Source organism: Engraulis encrasicolus, chromosome 1 (assembly GCF_034702125.1).
Source record: "Engraulis encrasicolus isolate BLACKSEA-1 chromosome 1, IST_EnEncr_1.0, whole genome shotgun sequence".
Lineage (NCBI taxonomy): Eukaryota > Metazoa > Chordata > Actinopteri > Clupeiformes > Engraulidae > Engraulis > Engraulis encrasicolus.
In genome coordinates, this window is record NC_085857.1 from 47578345 (window position 1) to 47601736 (window position 23392).

At 40.5% G+C, this 23392-nt stretch overlaps 1 protein-coding gene across 1 annotated transcript; it reads right to left on the minus strand.

Annotated features, from left to right (window-relative positions):
* Positions 1-1049: 1049 nt before the first annotated feature.
* LOC134457754 (polymeric immunoglobulin receptor-like) lies at positions 1050-22543 on the minus strand. The gene is made up of 8 exons (XM_063209730.1): positions 22319-22543; positions 15535-15737; positions 13444-13573; positions 12784-13092; positions 9365-9559; positions 8707-8814; positions 7368-7414; positions 1050-1067 (listed from the first exon to the last, which is right to left on the minus strand). The coding sequence occupies exons 1-8, from the start codon at positions 22365-22367 to the stop codon at positions 1050-1052; spliced, it is 1059 nt and encodes a 352-aa protein (XP_063065800.1). The 5' UTR covers positions 22368-22543.
* Positions 22544-23392: the final 849 nt, after the last annotated feature.

The window sequence follows — 23392 nt, forward strand, 5'->3', positions numbered from 1 at the left end:
TCTCCTAAAGGGGCGTTCACCCGACATAAAGTGGATACCGGAAAGGAAACAAAACGACGCTTCTTGGTTACATCCACTTTCTTTGGTTCTGTTTTGCGGTAGGTGAGAGCAAGTTGCATGGCGTGGACTTCACGGGCATCCATTCTCCGGTCATCGTACAGAAAAGACACTGGATTTATTTTCTGATAGCCAAAGCAGTAGCCTAAGCACAATGGTCGTCTCTGCTCATCAGTAATAATAAAATAAATAGGCTATTGAATAAATTAATGATGTAGCCTGCCTCAAAATTGGTGTTTTAAACTGTGATATCATTGTTGCCTAAACTGATAATAGCTATGACAAACGGTGAAAAATATAAGAAAAAAGCTAAACTGATCAAAGTTGAATGTCTTGCAGACTTGCTCCCGTTTTGCTTTTTCTTACTTATTTGTTTTCAACCATAAGAAAAACCACAACGGGTGTGCACATGTCTATGCACGGCCGTTTTTGCTTTCCATGATTATAGTCCCTTTTTCCTGCACCTGCGTATTGGATGCGCGCAGAAAGGTGATAAATGGTCGATTTGCGCTCTCTGCCCAATTCACAATGAAGTTTCCACGGACGGCAAACAAACCACATGGCCGCCAGCAAACAAACCGATTAGGTACGAGCAGTCGTAAAGGTTTACGTTTGCACTTGCGTCGAGGCGTCGAGATGATTGGATAAGTGACAGCGCAGCTCAGCAAGCAGTTGGCTCTCGTTACCGGACAGGTGGGAGTGACGCCGGCAAACGCCATGTTCGCGTAGCCAAATGCTCTCGTTCATTCCTATGGAAGTTTTCATGAGTGATTCGTCTCGTATAAGACCGTCTCTGGGTAAGGTTTGAAGGAACGGGGCTAGCAACTTGTATGTTTACTTCTATTCACTATTTATACCCACTGGAGAACTTGTGGTATGGACGTCAATGTATATGTCCTTCACAAAAGTTACAGCTGTTGCTGTTCCTGGATGGTCCTTCCTTCTCTATGTCAGGTAGCACCAGTTTATAAGCAATGCTGCAGACAACTATGTCAATTTGAAACAACACACTGAACAGAGGAGAAGAATAGCACCATTATATCTCTCAACATAGCAACTAGCCTTGAGATCGCATCCACCTAAAGAAGTACAACGGCTTGTCACCATCAGAGCAGTCCATTTCAATCTTTGGATCACAATCATAAAGAGTCTCTTCAAATATACAATCACTTCTACTTATGTATGCTGGGCACAGAACAGCATGCACAGCAATGCTGACTATATGACCCATCTTATGCTAGTGTGTGTGTGCAGTGGGATGGTGCAAAAGCAGCTCACAGGGTACAGGGTTGGGGGGGGGGTTGCTGTGGGGGGTGCCATGATGGTGCTACAGGCACAACAAGGTTCAGTTGGTGGATTTTGTCAAAATGTCAATGCTGTACTAGCCACCACTGTTCAAAAATGTTGTCGTGAATACGTTTTAGGCCTCCCCCATATCATTAGTATTTTTATTTAGCAGAGCCAAAACAAAAACAAAATGTTCCAAAGAAACATGGCTGAATTGCTTATTTTCATGTATTTCACAGTATCTAAACAGATTTTAACATTTATTTGCAAAATATGGATGTTCCATTTATGTTTTATACACTAGAATAAATTGGGGTCAAATTGACCCCAAGGAACACGGATGTAACCAAAATGTGTACAGCACTTAGGAAAAACATTTTTGTGAAAATTTCACTTTTTTCACATTTATCCCATCTATTTAGGAAAAGTAATCAAAGATGAGGTCGAAGAAATATGTACTTCATATATTTTTCAGACGTTAAACATCGATTGGGGTCAAATAGACCCCAAGGATAACAGGAGGGTTAAGATATGACAACATTGAAACTGAGAAAAATGCCAACAAAGTGCTATAGGCTAGATATTTACTGCACATTTCACAAAGCAATGTCTCTAAAGTGGGGCCATATGTGAAAGTTGTGAACATGTAAAGGCATATGTGTGTTATGATTTAGAACTCCCAATACCTGTAGGCCTACATTGTGCCTGACGGTGTTGACAAAAAACAAGGTATGATTGTAGATAAGCCTAATTTCTGCAAAAAATATAAAATGGGGAGATTGGCGTTGTGCATTTCTGAAAAGCGAAGACCTTAGTCTATGCGGATATTACATATTGTTTTGTAATTCTCAAGTTTTCTTTCTGTCAACATTGCAACCTGATTTAAACACTTTCTCAAGAATCAGTGAAAAAACTGTTTTCCTGCTCATCTGCACTAACCCTGCTAGTCTGTGTATGTATGGTATACTTGACCATCTATTATACTTGATTACCTCCTAAAAAAATCTTCTTTCATAAAGTTGATACTTTCTATGTCTTTGTTTTGCCCCCTGTTTTGATATCCTTGTGTTTTCTTTAAAGTATTAGGAGAAATGTTGTCTATTTGACCAGCCCATTGTCTTTTTAGCTACTCTGGCCTTATTTTGTATTAATAGGCTATTAATATTTGTTTCTAACTCTGCATTTTCTATTTTTTGCATGATACATATTGCTTGATTGAACAGTAAAAAATATTCCTGTGATGTCACAGTAACTTACTGGCTAATAATTCTTGGGTTGCAGTTACGTCAGAATCCCCCATCACGGTAGAGCGTGAATTTGAAATGGTGGACAACCTGGGCTTGGAGCCATTGACACCCATTCAAAAGTATTTTTTTTTCGATCAGCCACAGAATATGTTTAATTGGACCGAAAGACACACCATGGGCCCTGTTTAAAAACTGAGAAGCTCAGCTTTCCATAACTGAAAGCGGTCTTTTCCTACCATCTACCAATCCGAAGGTAGCCTACTTTAAGTGCAGGGTTACTTTTCTAAAGGTAGCGCGCATACGAGGCAGAGGGCCCACATGGGCCCTTGACTTGAAGAAACGGGCCCCCTCCACATGACATTAGCCCCTCTTTTTTTAATTTTGGGGGCCCATTCTTGGTAGCTTGCAGGGGGGCCTGAAGTACTTGCGTTACGGCAGTGATATTAGGATACAGAACAATAAGTGCAGATGACAAGTAGGGTTAGTGTTTTTTCTTGTTGTTGTTTTTTATGTAAGTACATTAGCACAGGGTTTGTAGAGTACACACACCCAAACAACATGCTTTAGAGATACCTGGGGTCTGGGCCAGCTCACGGTACATGCACACCGACATCCGCAGTACGTCCACAGAACATGTCCGTTATCAGTACGAAACGGTTAGGGGTCATTCCAGCTGGAATCAGCAAATTTCTGAAAAATCTCCCACTCGACCCCCTCGGATTTGCCTGAAAAAAATGTATGTGATGGCTTAAACATCCAATAGATCATATCCACAATATCAGAACTCAGCTCTGGATACTTTTGGCACAAAAAATCTGTAAATAAGTACACCCCCTACGCTTGTTTTAGCGACATTGCATGAGTGACCATGTTCAGACTCAATTATCTCCAGAACTATTTGTGTCAGATTCATTATATTTTCAGGGCTAAGAGTCCCAGACCTGAATATCATATATTACAATTTGCAGCACTGTAAGTCAAATCACACCATAATAATGTGCCTCTCCTTTTTGTAGATATCATATGTTCTAGGGTTTCCAAATGTCTGTAAAAACCTCAAAGTTCTACATGTAAGGTTCATCCTTGGTAAATGGTCTGATATGTACCATGACTTTCACATCATTGTATATCTAACAAAAGGCTCCAATGATTGTTGAGACACAGAGGTCCAAAGATGGGAAAAAATTAATTTGCACCAATGTTTGGAGCAATATTTCCAATCTATGACACTAGTTAGGAACTTTCTGTTTGGTGTTTCTGAAAGAGGATGTTTTTTTTAACAACATATACAAAAATTGGGATGGTGTTTTGCCTCATTCTTTTTATAACGGACTTCAAAATCTCAATTGGCTACAATTACTTGAAGCTATGAGGACCATGTCACCAACCGACTTGTCGGAACTCTCAAATCCATGGCTCTGATGTCACCTTAATAGTGAAAACAAGATGGCTACCCTGTGAATGACAAAGCAAATTCTAGGGAAACCATAACACTTGTAAATGAATTGATTGATGCCACACAGCAAGAATAGCACATTGCACATGGCTTTGATAGACATTAATTATTTAATTGTAAAATCATAATAATCATCATCATCATCATTTTAGTAGTAGTAGTAGTAGTAGTAGTGGTAGTGGTAGCGGTAATAGTAGTCTTGGAATAAAGTGATGAAATAGGAGAGGATTAAAGAATTGTAGCACTCTTGTTTGCAACAAGGACTCCCATCCTAACTAGTCTTTCAATCAGCACCTGTAACTTTATATTTGCTATGAAGCTTGTGTCTTACTCGTTAAGTTATCAGCTGTATTGCAAAATAACTTAATTCATACTGGCTAGAGATTCCCTCAGACTATTTTGACAGCATGGTCCTGGAGTTTTAGTTAGAAGAGTTTGCTTGCATTCGGTATTCAATTTCAGGTGAATATTGAAGACACAGAAGTTCATATTGGCACCAGACAACCATGTGGTTTTTATCACATTGTTGCGATCTAATTTAACTGTTTGCATTATTATAATTTTATACCACTGCAATGCTGACAAGTGGATTGCAGGTTAGTAGCAGTGGTTACAACAATCATGGTTTGGATACTTGAAGACAATGTTCATTACTTGTAAAGTTCAACATCACATTGATCCAGATAAGATGATGGAGGCCGAAAGGAAGCTTTGCAGCATGCAACAGCGTCAGATATGGTGGTGGATTGGGGGCGGGGCACAGTTCTACAATCAGGATACCTCTGTCGTGGTGATTGTTGGCGGGGGTGGGACTGTTTTATGGTCGCATAGGAAAGTAAAAGTTGATTATAGATGAAACATAGGAGGAGACAGTTTGTAAAGAGGTATCCTGATTGTAGAACTTCCCGCCCCCCATCATCCTCCCCTGACCGAAGTGCCCTGAGCATGGTGGTGGTATCCTTACTGAAATCAATACCTATGTTGTCATTGTCCTTCAAGGTACCAATTTCGTTGTACCTGTACAATGACAATAAAGTTTCATTCAAAGTTTCATTCAGGTGTTCCTCATTGAATTGCCAATGACGGATGGTTGCACACAACAATATGAATGCAGATACTTAATGCACCATCAATGACAATGGCAAGCTACCTTACAAAGTCAACTCATAAGATGCAGCTAGTGATTGAAAGTTAAGTGTGTATAAAATAATTTGTCACAGGCCAGAGCATTGAAAGTTCCTGACTTGTTTAATACATTTCTTTTTTTTTTTTTCAAATATTAAATCACCATCAAGGAAGTCAAGGTTGCATCAAGGAAATCATATCAACACCTTGTTTTATTTCCAGAGGTTGTTTTTTTATGACTTCTCTCAAAATGGTACTTCTCTCAACCATCTTGAATTTATTGCTAACGTAGCGCCAGTGAGAACATGTTGCGTAGTCACTTGATCATCTGGCCGATAGTACACTTAAAAAGATGAGGCCAGAATCCCTGAAAAAAATCAGAAATACTGAGCTGAACAAACAGCTTTGCCTGGGCCCGGGATAAAGTCGTCTGAAGAGACCCCTTCCCAATACATGCAATGTAATGAGTACCCAATCTTGATTCCCCCATGTCCTTGGCCCAGAACAGGAATGAGGCAAAACACCATTCTATTTTTTTGCTTTGTTGTTAATAAAAATATCCTCTTACAGACACAACAAAAAACAAGTTCACAGCTGGTGTCATACTTTGGAGGTATTGCTCTAAAAAATGGTGGGTTTTTTTTTCATGACGCCACTTTGGATGGATTTGAGGCAAAGAGGGTGGAGTAATAAAGAGGCTTCGAAACCCGCCCACCCAATGCAAAAGTGTGTGCTCAAGTTGGGTCTCCTAAGGGGGCGTTGTCCCCTCCTTCTTCTTCTATTTTTGAGGTATTTGCACGAGAAATGCGCTACCATCCACCATCTACAGTGCTAAGGGGACTCCATTTATTCTCAACCTGAGGACTCCGAAGGTCTCCTAACCGAAGGTCTCCTAAAGGGGCGTTCACCCTACAGAAAGTGGATACCAGAAATGAACTGAAATGACTTATCTCTGTCTAGAGTATCTCTGTTTGAGGGATGCATGCCACACTGCATTGAGATTTGAAGGCATTATACAAATAAAGGGGCAAAACACCATCCCAATTTTTAGATATGTTGTTAATAAGAATATCCTCTTCGAGAAACAACAAACAGCAAGTTCACAACCGCTGTCATATATTGGAAATATTGATCCAAACAATGGTGTTTTGTTTCCTGCCCTTGATGCTGACTTCCTGGAACTATTTTGGAACTATGCCATTGGCTCCATGAGCCGCCATCTTTGTGTGAAAATGGAACACAAAAATCAAGGGGATTGGCCACCTTCTTAGGATGGAATTGAGGGTTAAGTCAGATATACTGAAATACTGAGCTGAACAAGTATAAAATCACCTATTTGGTATCAGAGATTTTAGGTTTTAGTGTACACTGACTTGGCTATTCATTTTAGGTGTATTAAACCCAATTTTTTTCTAAGGTAACAGGGCTCCTAAGGTACACCTGCATGTCACACAGGAATGAGTTTTTAAAATTCATTATAAAAATAATGGGGCAAAACACCATCCCAAATTTTAGATATGTTATGAGTAATAATATTATCTTTCAGAGGCAAGTTCACAACTGGTGTCATAGATTGGGAATATTGCTCCAAATAATGGTATAAATTAGTTTTTGCCCATTTTTGGACCTCTGCATCTCAACAACCATTGGACCCTTATATCAAATATGATGTGATGTGAAAGTCATGGCACATATCTGACCATGTACCAAGGATGAACCTTGAATGTTGAAATTTGAGGTTTTTATGGACATCTGAAAACCCTTGCAATTTTAATTTCAAAGAAAAGTAGAGGGCCAGTATTAAGGTGTAGTTTGACATACAGTGCTGCAAATTGTAATGTATGCTCATCAGGTCTATGACTCTTAGCCCTGAAAAAATAATGGACCTACCACAAATAGTTTTGGAGATAATTAAGTCTGAATATGGTCACTCAGGCAGCTACGCCAAATCAGGGGGAGGGGGTGTCCTTATTTACAGATTTTTTGTGGAAAAAGTATGCACCGCTGAAATCTGCAATGGTGGATATGTTCTATTGGATGTTGAAGCCATCACATATATTTTTTTCAAGCAAATCCGAGGGGGTCGAGTGGGGACCATTTGCTGATTCCAGCTGGAAAGACCCAATAACAAAAATTAATTTGTTTGTAGGCCCTATGTAGAAGTGTTGTTTTGTTTGACAGTCATTGTTACTTACCACTGGATGGCTTTCTTCAGCAGTGGTTTCACGGACAGGATTTTTCTCTAAACCGGAGAAGAGACACACACAGAGAGAGAAAGATCCAACAATAATGAGAAAGACCGATAGACAAATGGCAAATTTGCAGGAACTGAGAAGGAGTATTGCTTTTACCTACACATACATATGAGAGAGAGGGAGAGAGAGAGAGAGAGAGAGAGAGAGAGAGAGAGAGAGAGAGAGAGAGAGAGAGAGAGAGAGAGAGAGAGAGAGTTAAAGGTGTACTGTGCAAGAAATGGTCAAAAAAGGTACTGCAACTATGCTGCTCATTGAAACTGGGTTGCCAATAGACCCATTTACTATTTGTAAACATACATGCCTTTTTTTTGGCTGCGTGCACATCGTTAGAGCAGAATCAACCATACTCCGTTCACTTGTACAGAGAGTAGCCAGGTGTATTTTTTCCGAAATAACAAAACGGATGGTCACACTAACTTCAGATATGCAGTGGGCTCCACAGACACAGGCATTTTTCAGCTCAGTCAGAGAGTATGATGTCTTGTAACAACAAACATTTCCTATGGTTCTGGAGCAGCCTCTTCCCTCTCGAAATAGCATAACAAGTGTACTTGTACTTCGGAATCTCAATTTTTTTTAATGAATGTACAGGTTTCAGGAAGGCAGGTCTTCTCTCTTTAAGGTCTGCACTGTCTGTTCATGTTTGTGTGTTCACAGCCAGTTTAACATACTACCTCCCTACTCCCTATTTCACCCATGCTTGCAGTTCACCTAGGGGCTACTGTCGCGAGAGCGCAGCCCATTCATTCTGAATGGAGCCTGCATTCCTCCGTTGGCGCCCCTAGAGAGCAGTACCACCCGGAAGAGTGGAGTCTCTCGTAATACCCTTAAAACCTCTCTGTGTGTATGATGCGCCCTCATTCAGTGTGACGTGAATTCTGAACGGGTCGATTGCCAAATTTGATCTTTTCATGAACGTTTACTAAGTAATAAATGAATACTTTCGAGTATGGCCCAAGTACTGTACATTCATTTTTGAAGCGAAAAATGTCTATTTCTGGAAATCAAAATGGCGGACCATGGAGAAGATTCCCCAAGTTTCATGTATGATAAAAGCAATTTTCCCATTCATAATGAATACATGGAATTTGATGGTGGTGGTAAGTATTCTTGAAAAAGGTAACATTAGTGAATGGGTAGCATGAATTCTGGAAATGAACAACTAAAAATGTTACACAGTGCACCTTTAAGAACACCGTGTAAGTGTAGTTACGGTTAATTCACATTTAAATAATTTCTAAAGGTGTTGTGCTATAAAAGTGTACAAGTCCTCTTTTACCTATACGCCTGTTCCTTCTAACCCTTCTGCAAATGAAGACGGCCATTCCAAAAATCACCAACCCCATGGCTAGGAGGGACAGGGACAGAGGGATAGCCATGTCATCACCTGAAAGGAAAATACAGTTTTGTTAAATAATTATAAGACAAACAATATTGAGGTTGTGTTTGAAGGATGGCATTGAGTCAGTGGGGGGTAGTGATGTGTTCTCTGGAGGGCGAGCGGCTAGTAAGTTTTGTGCTAGTTTGTTGTGCTGTGTTAGATTGTTGTGCTGTGTTGTGTTCTGTTCTTTTGTGTTAGTCTGTAAACAAATGCAAAGAAGAGATCACAACCAAAGACATAATGACCAAATGCAGAAAAATGCCAAAGACAAAAAAACAAACGCAGTCACACACACACACATGCGCACACACGCACGCACGCACGCACGCACGCACAGACACACGCACGCACAGACACACACATACACACACACACACACACACTGGGCCGTAAAAATTAAATAAAGAGACCACAACCACAGATGCAATGTCAAAACACGCAACAGGAGAAGACACACACAAGTTTGAATAGGAATGCAAAAACTCCCTGGGTGTGGAAAATTGTAGAATTGTCGCTATGAGCAATGGCAACACTTGTGCCGTTGTTGCTAGTGTACCTTTGTCCTCTGATTCTCTCTCTGTAATCTCGATGAGTCTCGATCCAGATCCATGTCCGCTTGAGGTTGTAGGCCTATGTGCAGCAGATGGCGCCACGGAGTGTGTTGGAGTTAGAGGTTTGGGACGGAAACATGGAGTGGGATGCAAAGCCATGGGTTGGATAGAGCCATTTCTTCTTGCATTGGGCAGTGGTCCTGATGAAGGACCAAATAAAATAACAAATAAAATGAAAACACACCGTTAAGTGATGCTACACCCATGCTATAGTAGATTTTTTTTAGATAAATGTATTATTTGCAATGGAAAGCACACTGTTAGTGATCTGATTAATGGAACCCCCTCTGGTCTTTGGCTGTAAAGTAGTATAATTAACAAGAACGGACTGTTATCGACACATACCTGTTTTATTTTCTACTCTATTAGTAGTGCTACTTCCATTATGAGAATTATGAGAAAAATACAACCACACAGTAAAAAATTACTGTGATTTCAGAGTAATTTACTGTGAAATCTCACAGTTAATTACTCTGATGTTCTGGTACACTATGCTACTGTGATGTTCACACGGCACACAGCAAATTACTCTGAAATCATTGTATCACTTGCCATTTCTCACTTAACTTGCACATCACAGTATTTTACTGTGATCTTCAAGGATAACCAGCATGCCAAAGTGATAAACTAGGAAACATCACAGTAAACTACTGTGTGGGTGGAGTATCTATTGAATTATTAGTGCATTGGGGCACAACTTCAGTCATAGACAGGTTGGGCTCTTCACTACAATCACACCTTTCATTGACATTTTCAGCAAATTATTTCATTCTTAATGTCTTGTGGTTTAAATGTATATACCCATCATCAGTTGACTACTTTATCCCCACTCTCTGTCAAATAACAGAAGAATGAGCTTACAGTATATATATTGGGAGATATACATGACCATCTTCATGACAGTGGGAATATGGTCATTTTTCTTGTGTACCACTTTAAATAGTACAACCCCTACAATAAACACAGAATATAACAAGGATTAATATTTTGAAGCACACTTAAGATATTCCTTCTAGATAAATGGCTCTCCATAAGTGCATTGCATGATGGGACACGATCTGAAGCCTGTATGTCCTAAGCCCCTCCCCCTCAGGTTGTACATATTGACATGAGGAAGTGAGAAAAAAGGAGATGACCAAGCATGGGAAGACATGTAGCAAACAAGAAGTTGATGACTAAGTAGTTTGCTGTAAATGTCAATGAAGTGTCTGAAGGCCCAGATTGTGCCATATGGCAGCCTTGGCCTAATGGTTAGGGAGGTGGACTTAAGTTCAGAGGGTTGCAGGTTCAAATCCCTCCAAACCCTACATTGCCCTAGGGACAGCAACCATTATTGTATATTTGTATATCACCAACTGACATGCCTTCCCATTGAACTTTCGCCCACTTCAAGTGTGTAACAATATCTTACTGTGAACTCACAGGGAGTTACTGGCTACTAATTGCATTCATTTCACAGTAACATACTGTGAATTCGTCGTATCACAGTTAACTACTGTAAAGGCGTCAACCTTCAACCCAACTGACATGCCTCCCCATTGAACTTTCGCCCACTTCAAGTGTGTAACAATATCTTACTGTGAACTCACAGGGAGTTACTGGCTACTAATTGCATTCATTTCACAGTAACATACTGTGATAGTCTGCCATAATTTGTTACTGTGAAATCCAGAGAGACTTTTCGTCATATCACAGTTAACTACTGTGCTGTTATAACAGGTGTTTACTGGCTCTAGGCCATTATTGGGTGCACTATGTGGCTACCTTGGCCTAATGGTTAGGGAGGTGGACTTAAGATCAGAGAGTTGCAGGTTCTAATCCCTCCTAACGCGACATTACCCGAGGGACAGTAACCAATGTTGCATATCTGTATGTCACTTTGGGTTGCTCCTGTCCATGATTGATTGTAATTACTAATTGCCAGGCCTAATTAGAAGAAGGTCTATGATTGGAAATGTTGCTGGTTCTGCTTCCAATAAATTAAGTTGCAACCAATGTGCTACACAAACACGTTCTTAAGTTGGCACCTGCTAATGCCTTTGTCTTGGATGTGCACGCCAAAACTCCAGCATCCAATTTTAAATCAGAATATTGCCACCTGGTAAACAAAATTAGGCTATCTTGTGAAGTGCCATTGCACAATTGAAAGTCAAATGCTGCATGACATGATTGACATTGCCTACCATCAACCAGGAACAATGGTAGTGCCCAATCAATCTGTCAATTAGTACCTGACCTCACTTGAGTACATAGGACTGTTACAAGTTCATTGAATTACTACCTGCAGCTGCAACATGCCTGATTACTCTGGTCACATGGTTAACTTTCACCTCTATATAAACTCAGACTGTCACAATGCTTGAGTTGCTTGCCTAAATGACTGGTTCGCTGGCTCTCTGTCCGGCTTGTTGGTTAGTGAGCTAACTGACCGACCAACTGACTGTTTGTTGGCCAGCTGGTTGGCTGGCTAACTGACTCTTTTGAAATGAATGGCTGGTTTGTTAGCTGGCTAGCCATACAGCTGACTTGTTTGTTGGTTAGTTGGCTGACTAAATGAGTGTTAGTTGGTTAGCCGGCTCTTTGGCTGGCTAGCTGACAACTGACTCTTTTGGTTGGCCGGTGGACTGGTTTGTTGGCTGGCTAGCTATTTAGTTGGTAGTGAGTATTATGGTAGCAGGTATCCTTTTTGGAGTGTTGCTTACTTGATCAAGAAATTTCAGGTTTGTCTAATTATGCTCAACCAGAGTATTCTATGCACACTGGTTAATGTACTATCATCCAGGAGACTATAACTATCAAATGATGATAATATTGCACATATTGCAGATACTTACGTTTCTCTGTGGTTATGGATAGTTTGGTCTATTAATTCAGTAGAGCAGTGTGATGGACTGGTTCCATGCCACAGTTGTCTCAGTCATGGTGGGGAATGGGAGGTGCCACAATAACATGGTAGCTACCTCTTTTGTGGTGATGAATGGAGGGGCGGGATCATGGTAGTGTGGGTAGGGTGACAGTAACTTACTGTGGTGTGGCCACAGTAAACTACTGTGAGAAGATCACAGTAAACTGTGAGGATGGCCACAGTAAACTACTGTGAAATGAATGCAATTAGTAGCCAGTAATTCCCTGTGACATCACGGGAATATTTTTTACTGTGCAGATTTCTGCCGTCTATGCTAATCCCTTTACACAGAGCCTCTATTATAACCTTACTGTCACCAAAATTGTCATGTCAAAGTCTTAACCTGTTACTTGAGGCTTTTGGAAATGTTGTCATGGTATACAGTAGTTGAGTCTTTTCAACCTAGAATTACACTGTATATGAATACAAAGAGTGGAGTGGTAAATTATCGACACAAACCTGGTTTCACATCCAACTCTATCACCTTAAATCTGGCACCAGTCACTTTCTGAGTTGAAAACTCAACGACACACCAGTAGGTCCCAGAATCCTCTGCAGTGAGGTTGGCGATGATGCCGCTTCCTGTGGCATTGTCATAGGCGATTCTTGTATTTGACGTGGCTCCGTTGATACATCCGTGATCGGTTTCGTTTTTACATAAATACGTAGTCTTGCTGCGCTGGTCGCTCTTGTCAAAGCTGCATGACAGAGTGATGTTGTGTCCGACATATCCGGTGAGTTTACAAGTGCCCTCCCTTTCTGGCTTTTCTGGGACATGCAGGGAAAACATCTTGTGATTTTGCACATTTGAATTTGAATGCACTTCTTCAACATTTCTTGTTGTATTATCGTCATAACAAAGTGAAATGGCAAGACCACAAAACAAGTCAAAAAGAACACACACACACACACACACACACACACACACACACACACACACACACACACACACACACACACACACACACACACACACACACACACACACACACACACACACACACACACACACACAAATGCATGCTAAAAATAATACTAAAAACATCAGTCACTAACACTAACAGTTAATATTACCTATCGCATTCATGACAAACAAATACAACAAATATTGGTACTTACGTTGTGTTACATTCAGTTGGACTTTAACAGAATCATAATGATTGTCACGATCCGACAGGTCAGAACACCAGTACAATCCTGTGTCTTCTGTTGTCAGGTTATTCAGGACAACCTTAATGACTCCAGTCCCCTAATAAACCCAAAGGAAATTAGAAAAGTAAAACAGGTTTTTCTTTTTCTTAACTTCGGGAATGTATACTCTGCATGCTTGGCAGCTGATGCTTCTTGAAAGAACCATTCATTTTACTCATACTGATGTCAATAGTAGCCTACATAACCCTGCATCATTACACATCCGTTATAGTATTCCACTGCTCCTTATGAGGATGATACACAGTAAGAGTATAGAATGCAATTTGTCGTTACTTTGTGGCAGTAATTGAAGATCTCCCTTCAAAATATAATGCAAGAGGGGGTTTTCATGCTGTTTAAAATCCAGTTATATCATTTATTAGCACTGTATTTAACTCTGCAGATGAGTTAGAACAGCTCAAACAATGCACTACTGCACCCCCATGCCATCATGGAGGCTGACTTTTGAAGTTAGCACTAACACAAGTTGGATGGTCCATTTTCACTGTAGTACAGGAGGTGCACAACTCTATTATTATCCAAAAGAATTGACTTCTGCAACTTCTGTAAGCAAAGGACAGTTTCCCATGTCTTCTGGGTCTATTTCAAGTGAGCTCAGGTGTAAGGGGGAATGTTAAACCCCTCTACCATTTGCTCACATGAAGCGTTGTTAATATGGTCAATTTTCAATAGCTGTAATTCTCAGAGTGCTAGAGTGAGACTACAGCCAATATATTTCATGTCGTCATGAACCTATACAATTATTTTAATGACAAAAATATGTCTTATATACACCCAATCATGGTAAATCAAAGGAAATTCAAAAATGTATGTAATGATGATAGTAATTATTCCCTCTACATTATTAATTCTGAGTGACTTGTCCTCTCTGTGATGTTCTTATACCTGGACACTCATATCATCCATCAGTAAAATTCATTTTGAAATGTTCTTCTTTGTTGTTTTATCATATTTGGATGTTTATTACATTTCACTGATCCCCGTCCCAACTTATTTGAGACGTGTTGCAGTTATCAAATTAGAAATGAGTCCATGTGTCCCCCAAAACAATATTTTTTCTTGATTTTAACTTTTAATATGTTGCTTTTTCACTATTCTCCATCTGGATTGAATGTTTTGAAAATGATAGCATTTGGATTTTATTCACAGTTTACCAAACGTCCCAACTTCACCGGAGTTGGGGTTTGTTGGTTTCTACGCAAGTTTGATAAATCAGGGCCATTGTGTTTGTGGGGGCCTAAGTCATCTAGGGGGGCAGAGGTGGAACTGGACCTGAAGACAGGGACCTCAGTTGTACTTTCATTAACTAGAAAATTCAGGGCCATTCATGCCTTTATGTGCTCAAGGCAGTTTTGTAGTTGGTTTAGGGCCTGTGGCTCGCTGTGTTTGATGGGCATGTGAATCTGTGTATCGTCAGCATAACAGTGAAAGGAAACATTGTGCTTTCTAAGGATAGTTTCCAGGGGTAACATAAAGAGAAGAGAAAAGGGGCAAGAATCGAACCTTGCAGATAGCCACATGACAGGTTGGCAGAAGGGGATACTGAGTCCCGCAAATAGTTGTATTTGAAGAGCATAATACAACTATGTTTCAAAAGGACGTATCCATTTTGGAACATTTAGGGAAATTTACATTTTTATATTGAGCATTGTATTGCATTGTATTGCAAAATGCATTTTGAATATTTGAATGCGAAGAATTCACATATAGATATCCAGTAGTAAAATGCAAATGTTAAAAAAAAAAAAAAAAAACCAGCTAAGCTGTCTCCCCAGCTAGTCTCTTAATCTGGTTATGTTACTTCTAGTTCTAAGATAGCAATTATCATAGAATATCAATTCAATTGTATTTTCTAGCTTGAAGGTTGAATTTATGTAGTCAATCTCAGAGAATAGCAGGGAAAAAATCGTACAACTCAAATGGAAGGCATAAAATTATCTTATTTTCAGAAAGGTGTGGTATTGCTTGAGGCACCATTAAACACAATATCTACAGTACCTCCTGGTCGAACGAAGAAAGTCTGCCATCGTGCTGCCACCCACTTCCAGAGGTTCTTTCCATCTTGGTGTCACAATTCTTGCCACCAAGGAGAAATTTGCAGAAGTATATGGTTTTATGGAAAGGTCCTGTCCGATTATGTTTACAGCCAATGATGACAGACTCTCCAGTGTACCCTTTCACACTGGGGTCGGAGCACATACCTGCCAACAATAAGGTAATGTTGTTACATAACACCACTTAGCCTCCCAACGCCCCCTTGACCTCACCATAAGCCTGCCAACGAGCCCTAAAAATAAAAATAGACTAATGCACCATTGGCCACTGAGTACTGCTCCCTCTCTCTTGTACATTTCTCAACACCCCACTAGGGCTCCCCAGTCTATCCTCTGGGGGGCTATAGAGCCACCGTTGAGAAACACTTCTATACAGTATATTGTGTGTGTGTGTGTGTGTGTGTGTGTGTGTGTGTGTGTGTGTGTGTGTGTGTGTGTGTGTGTGTGTGTGTGTGTGTGTGTGTGTGTGTGTGTGTGAGTGTGCGCGCGTGTGCGTTCATGCGTGAGCAATGGCGGACGGAGGCCTGATGCCAAAAGCGTAGAAAAAAAGGAGTGATAATGTGGTAATGAAAGTACTTTTCATGGCAAAGGGTTGTCTCGGGCCCAGTGAGAGAAGAATTGGGTCCTCATTACAGAAATGGGCCCTCATTAGATTTTATAAGTTCTCATGCTATTGGTGTATTTAGACAGCTGCTGCAGACCATACATGAAGTTGAAAAGTACCCAGGGAAAAAAATATGTCAGATTATCAGTCCAGCCTGAGCACGCACCCAGGCACGGAAACAAAAAAGTGACTTTTTAAAAAAGATTGCACACTTCTTATTTTTTTCTTTAAATTATGCTCATTTCTTGTGTTTATTTACTAAATTTTCGACAGTGCAGCCATCCCGAAATTAACCCTGCCAATAACTGAATAACATCTTTATATTACACTTTGCTGACGTTATCAAAGTGGCTTAGTTATTTAAAGGGCATTGGTTACATTCCCTAGAACAAAGTGAGGTAAGGTACATTGCTCAAGGGCACTTCAGCCATGGATGGAGGTATATGGAGAGGTAGGGAGGGATTCAAACCTGTAACCCTCAGGCTAAAAGTTAACTCCAAAACCGGGCGAATACATCGGAGGTGACAAGATTTAGTGGCAGAAAATCGCTGGAGTGTGTAGCAAGAGCGATACGAGTGATGGAAGCGACAGTCTGTCCATTAAAAACATAATGCAAGCAGTGGCTGTGGCGACTGTCGCCGAACCGAATCATTGGTCATTTACATAATATTTGGTCAAGTTCAACTGCAAACTGTGCTCAAGTTGCTCAAATTGCCTGAATCGCTTCTGTCTCTTCTCACGCCAGTGATTCAATACAAAGTCAATCACTTCCGTGGCTGGAATCACTCAAGTCGCGCTTGGTGTATTTGTACGGTAACAGCTATTCCATGGCTGCCTAATCCTCAGACCACAGTCAGAGATATAACTACACACACACACACACACACACACACACACACACACACACACACACACACACACACACACACACACACACACACACACACACACACACACACACACACACACACAGGCACTGACACACACACACACACACACACACACACACACACACACACACACACACACACACACACACACACACACACACACACACACACACACATACTGTATGCGCATACAGATGCATGCATGCACACTTTAAGCAGTGCGGGGAGTAACGGCGTTAGAGTATAACGGCGTTACTAATGGAGCCTCATTTTGAGTAACTGAATAATTACTTAATTACTTTATCCATAACTGTAACACTGTTGCCGTTACTCGGGAGGAAACGTGACACACTACAATTTCATGAATTGCAGCGCCAGTGTGCGCTGGCTGGCTGCTGACAAAATCAAGGAGCAAATGACAACGCTGCATAAATCTGTACCAAGTCGGCTTTTAACATGCTCACATTCACCCTTTGCATGCATGAGAACAAAATACAGTCCCAGGAAAAAGTTTGTACACCCTTTGAAATTTCTTACCTTTCTTTCAAAATTGGTCATAAAACATGGTCTGATCTTCCCGGAAATCACAAGAAGGAACAACCAGAGTCTGCTTTAACTAATTCAACCCAAACATTTACAAGTTTTCATATTTTCATTGGCCATAAGATGTAAACATTCACAGGACAGCAAGGCATAAGTAAGTACTATGCTAATGCTATGAGCTATGCACTCCAGACATCCCACAAACCTTGCTGACGAGAGGCAGATCTCTAAAGAAGAGGGAGACAAGATACAAACAGATTGTTTTGTTAATCTGATGTGCAACTACTGGACAGGTCTGGTTGATGATATTGCAACTAAATGAGGGTTAAAACCTACTTAATGCAAAGGTGTACTTACTTATGCCCTGCTCTCCTGTGAATGTTATGGCCTTATGACCAATAAAAATATGATAACATGTAAATGTTTGGGTGGAATTAATTAAATCAGACTCTGATTGTTCCTTCTTGAGATTATCGGGAAGATCAGACCATGTTTTATGATCAATTTTGACAGAAATGTAAGAAATTTCAAAGGGTGTACAAACTTTTTCCTGGGACTGTAGGTGAACGTGATTTGCTAAAACGTTTTAAGTGGGCGGAGTTTCTATCTTGCTCCAACGCGCGTAAAAAAGTCATTCTACACACAGAGTTCACAGGGAGTGCATAAAGAATAGAAGAGACAACGGCAGTAAAGCCGCGAGGTTGCATGTTCCAACGGTAAATACCGGAATCATTTCGTGCTAGTTGCTGTCAAATGCAATAAGTTTTATATCCAAAGTATATGTGCATTGGAAACAAAGTTAAGTCCGTAACGAGCGACTCTAATTTCCCTAAGCACCTCTCAACTTCGCATGGTGGCACACCCCCATGCATCTAGTTTCAGCTGTAGCGAAGAGGGAAACAGAGGCAAGCCAAACCTGATTTCTCAGGACACGAGTGAGCTCAACAAAATAATCGCCAGGTACAGTATGTGGTTGATAACATCCCCTTTCTCCCCTATCCACTGTGGGGTCGGAGTTGTTAAGGGCTCTTGTTGCAAAAAAAAAGCATCTCGTGGAAGAGAAATGAGCACATCCCTAAATACGTTGTGAAGAACTGGATTAACATCACTGATAAATGGCCTAGGTCATGAAGATATAGTAGCATCTTAAGCCAAAATAACATCACAGCCAAAATAACATCACAGAATGAGGATGAAAACCCCATTGAACTGTTCTTTCATTTCTTGGACATTTTAAGCAAAAAAAGTAACGCTAAAGCTTGATCATTAAGACATAACTATACAGTCCACTATTAACATCCTAGTGACATCCCTCTTCAATGATGTTGCAGTAGCTACTCTCACACATATACACAAAGGGACACACACACATTGTGCAATCAGTAAAATGACAGATTTTTTTTGACATCAAGCCTGGCTGTCAATCGAGATAAGGCATGTGTTAGCATGAGCATGTCCTCCCCTCAGCCAGAGGTGTGACATTTAAACCACGGACATGCATTCTGTGACACAAGAACAGAGGCACTTAGTTTATGAGGAACTTTTTAGAATAACAGGTCCTTCAAAAGCATTAACATTTTATGAGCATTTACTATTGAACTAATTATAAACCACATATTTACAAATTAACACAATTCTTCTAACTCATTTAGTCACCCAGAAGTAAATTACTTACAAAGTGTTTAAGCATTTTTTAGACCGAAGTGTTTTTTTTTCTCCTTGAATTTTCAAACAGCACACAGTAGGAAAAAATCCTGTACCACATAAAGCACTAGTGCAATTAGTGCACATATTTTGAATCTCTCTGATATGCCAAAACATTTTGAGCGTTAAAGGCATGTTTAATGGACAGTACTAGGGGTGTAACAGTATACCAGAATCACGGTTTTTGGGGGTTTTGGGGTTTTTTGGGGTCATGGTGCGGTACATTTCCGGTACAGTATATATAAAAGGAAAATATATTCAAACTGCTACTTTGGGTAGGAGATTTCACCAGTGTAAAAAAGTACTTTTCTCAAAGTCTCACAAAGAACAAGCCTCTTCACCTGTTTTTTTCTTGCATTCTCTTTCAAAGTTCTTTATGAGCCACTGCATGTAATGGCGGCATAATGTAAAAACATGAACAGAGTTGCCTGTCAATCTACCTTTCGGTACAGCACTGTTCGGTTCGGTACATGTCAGGGTTCGGTACAAATACAATACGAATTTCCCTTTACAGGCCTAATGGACAGTGACTTGTGGGTGGGTGAATCCCATTACACCCCTTAGCGACATGATCTCCAAAAATTCCGTGCTCCTGGACATGGATGTTAAGGACACGAAATCCGTGTCCAGTCGCATTTTTTGCCAAAATTCTGTGCTCCTGGACACAGAATTATTTTCCGTGATCGACACACAGAAGTGCTCTCTCTATACTTCTACAGTTCTATGTTTCCACAGTCTTGTGTTTTCTCAGGATTCTCATTTCAAATATTTTTTTTTCTCAAAAAAAACATTTCTTACTGACAGGTTAGGGTTAGGGATTGTTTTGGTCTGGGCACAGCTAGTATTCAATTATATGAATTTGATAGCCTATCAACCAACTGGAAAATATATTTCTCAAAAATATGTCTTTAATGACAGGTTAAGGTTAGGGAATGTTTTGGTCAGGGCACAACTTAAATTGCTGTACATAGCATTATTTTGTTTAGGATTAGCATTTGGTATGTGTTTTCTAATGATAGACTTAACACAGTGCTGTGGGAATATAGAAAGTACTTCAACTGTTTTGTGCGTCCACGTTAAGTATTTTCGCTGCAATTGTCGGTTTTAAAGTGGAAACAATTACTCCATTGTACTAAGTTAGCATTGTCCTAATGTGTGATGGCCCTTTTCTCCTTGAAACGCACATGAAAAAAACGCTATTAACGTCAACCTAATGCATGGAATTAGTGACAGCTGTGAGTGTCATTCCGTGATTATTGAAGGGGCATCCCAATCCATAGGGGTTGCGTTTCAAGCCCTACACCTTGCGGCTTTGTTTGAAAGCACGAGTGGCAAGAGGAAGGCAAAGTTGTAGGGGTGGAGATTAGTAATGGGAAAGGCCCTATGTCTATACACTTTGTCTACTTTACCATAACTTTTACATCCTATTAATCATTTGATTTGAGCAGGGCAAAAGTGTTTACACATGAACAGAAGTTAAAGTACACAGAGATATGAGTGTAAAACAATAGACACTCATGGTTTTCAAGCCATGTCTCTCACCACCATTCTTTTACTTGCAATATTTTAATCTTGACTCTCACATCTAACACGCCAGGATGCTCAGTCGACCACTACTGCTAGAGCATAGTTAGGGAATCAGTCTTGGAATCAGAGGGTTGCAGGTTCAAATCCCATAACATCCATGACTTAAGTGCCCTCGATCAAGGAACTTGATCACACATTTCTCTAGGGACTGTAATCAAAACCCTGCACCTAAGTACTGTATACATCTCTGTTAAAATAACCTCTGAAAGGTAGGCTAGTATAATGCGGCCTAATGCAGTGGTTTTCAACATGTGGGCCAGGGACTCCTAGGAGGATGCAAGGGGTGCTAGAGGGGCTGTGACAAGCTGGCAGGAAAAGTAGGTCTATAGCGAAACAACAACAACAACAACTGAATTATGACCAAAATAAAACAAAAAATAAGATAAACAATAAGACTTGCATTATAATAATTTGTTGCATCTCTGGTGGAGAATCTGCTGTGACTATGTTATCATCCTTTTCTTCATTTATTATGTTTCCGGGTGTCGTTGGGTGGCTTTTGGAATCCACAAACTCTGGTAAGTGGTGGAAGGGGGTGCGCAGAATACATCGTGTCAAAGGGGCCTTGGCCCAGAGTAGGTATTGCAACTACTGCTCATTGAAACTGTGCTGCCTATTCCTGAATTTCATTTCCATGATTATTTGCATTCTTTTATATGAATGTTTAATTAATTATTTATTCCCCCAGGGGCGTAGCAGCAAGTTGTGGGCCCTATGTACAATCAGATCCAATTAAGCCCCCAAGCCATATTTCTATAAATTGAACTGTGTGTGAGCCCCCTATATAGGGCCCTGGTGACTCACGTTATCCTACTGTACTGTAGACACCCCTGTACTCCCCACAACACCTTCTAACATCCAAACTTGCTTTGGAAATCGACTCCAAACTAAACATTGAGAGTAAAGTGATCAGAAGCTCAACCTGCTTTAGTTTAACTCACGTGCTTACCTACAGTATTTTAGCTCTTGATTTATAACCATTGCAAAACAATGTTATGAGGAGGGGCAAGACACTGGCAGCCAACCACGTGAGCTAATTTCTTGACCGACATCGCTTTCCAACAATCAGAGGTTGAGTTGTGCACAGCTAGGTTCGTGCAGTCAGGTTATAAACAAAATTTAGAACCCATGTATTTGTGCATGCATCTTTGGCTGGGAACAGGACACAGTACACAAACACGATTTCACAAACATTGCTGCAACTTCCACAACCTGCTAGCCAGGCAAGATCAACAAGTGTGATTCACTTCAACAAGTGTGCATTATGAAAAAAACACAATGTTAAATCAACACATAGAGAGTACTCTAGAGTCTAGAAGACATTGATTTAACTTGCTAAATGTTGAATTACCACATGAAATTTTTAATGTGTCATTGACTTTGAGAATTTGTAAACTTACCGTTTGTAAAGTAGAGCATGGTGAGGAGCAGTGCTGTCCGTGTCCTCATCTTGAGTCGCTGTGTGCCTCTGAGCCTGGGGGCAGTTGAATATTTTCTCTTTTTTCCCTTTTGAAACGCTCTCTGATGGTTATCGGGTATGACTTTTTCTCACCATGATGCAGCCACATTTTTTTCATACATCCTCTCTCTCTCTCTCTCAAACATTTTTTCGGATGCTGTGTGCTTCCTGTGTGTTTAGGTAACCCCCCCCCCTCTCTCTCTCGTTTTTCACATGATTGTGCAAGGATAGGGGGGCGACTACCTCCCACACTCTGCAACATCATGAAAACATTAAGGGGATTTTTTCTCTCTCTCTCTCTCTCTCTCTCTCTCTCTCTCTCTCTCTCTCTCTCTCTCTCTCTCTCTCTCTCTCTCTCTCTCTCTCTCTCTCTCTCTCTCTCTCTCTCTCTCTCTCTCCTCGAGTCAGCAAAGAAATCACAGAATCCCCCCAATACTAATCAACATAATGATTGCATGTTTGTCATATCTCAAGAGAGCAGAACATAAACAACAAAAGTGATGATGATGATGATGATGATGTCGATGATGATGATGAGAGAGAGAGAGAAAACATGACTTGTTGTTTACGCTGAGCACAGGAATGTAGTTGCTCGATTTCCCGTCTCAAGAGGTGTGAGGCAGCTAACCAAAATTGAAAACACACACACACACACACACACACACACACACACACACACACACACACACACACACACACACACACACACATTTTATGTACTTTATTTGATTCCACATTACAAGTTAAAATCAATAGGAACCAAATATGATGAATAATCCAACAACTATTTTGACCAAAAGACACATCTTGTTATGGAAATGCATCATTAAGGATACAGGAAACATCTTCTCTTCCAGATGAACATGCTCCCTATAACAGCTGATATTGAGCAGTATTTAGCTAGCTGTCTGGCCCGTCTTTTACTTAGTCCACTGATGTTGAGTCCACTGACCACCAGCCTATGCACATGGCCTAGACTGCCAAAGACAAGAACAATGAGGACACATTTATAGCC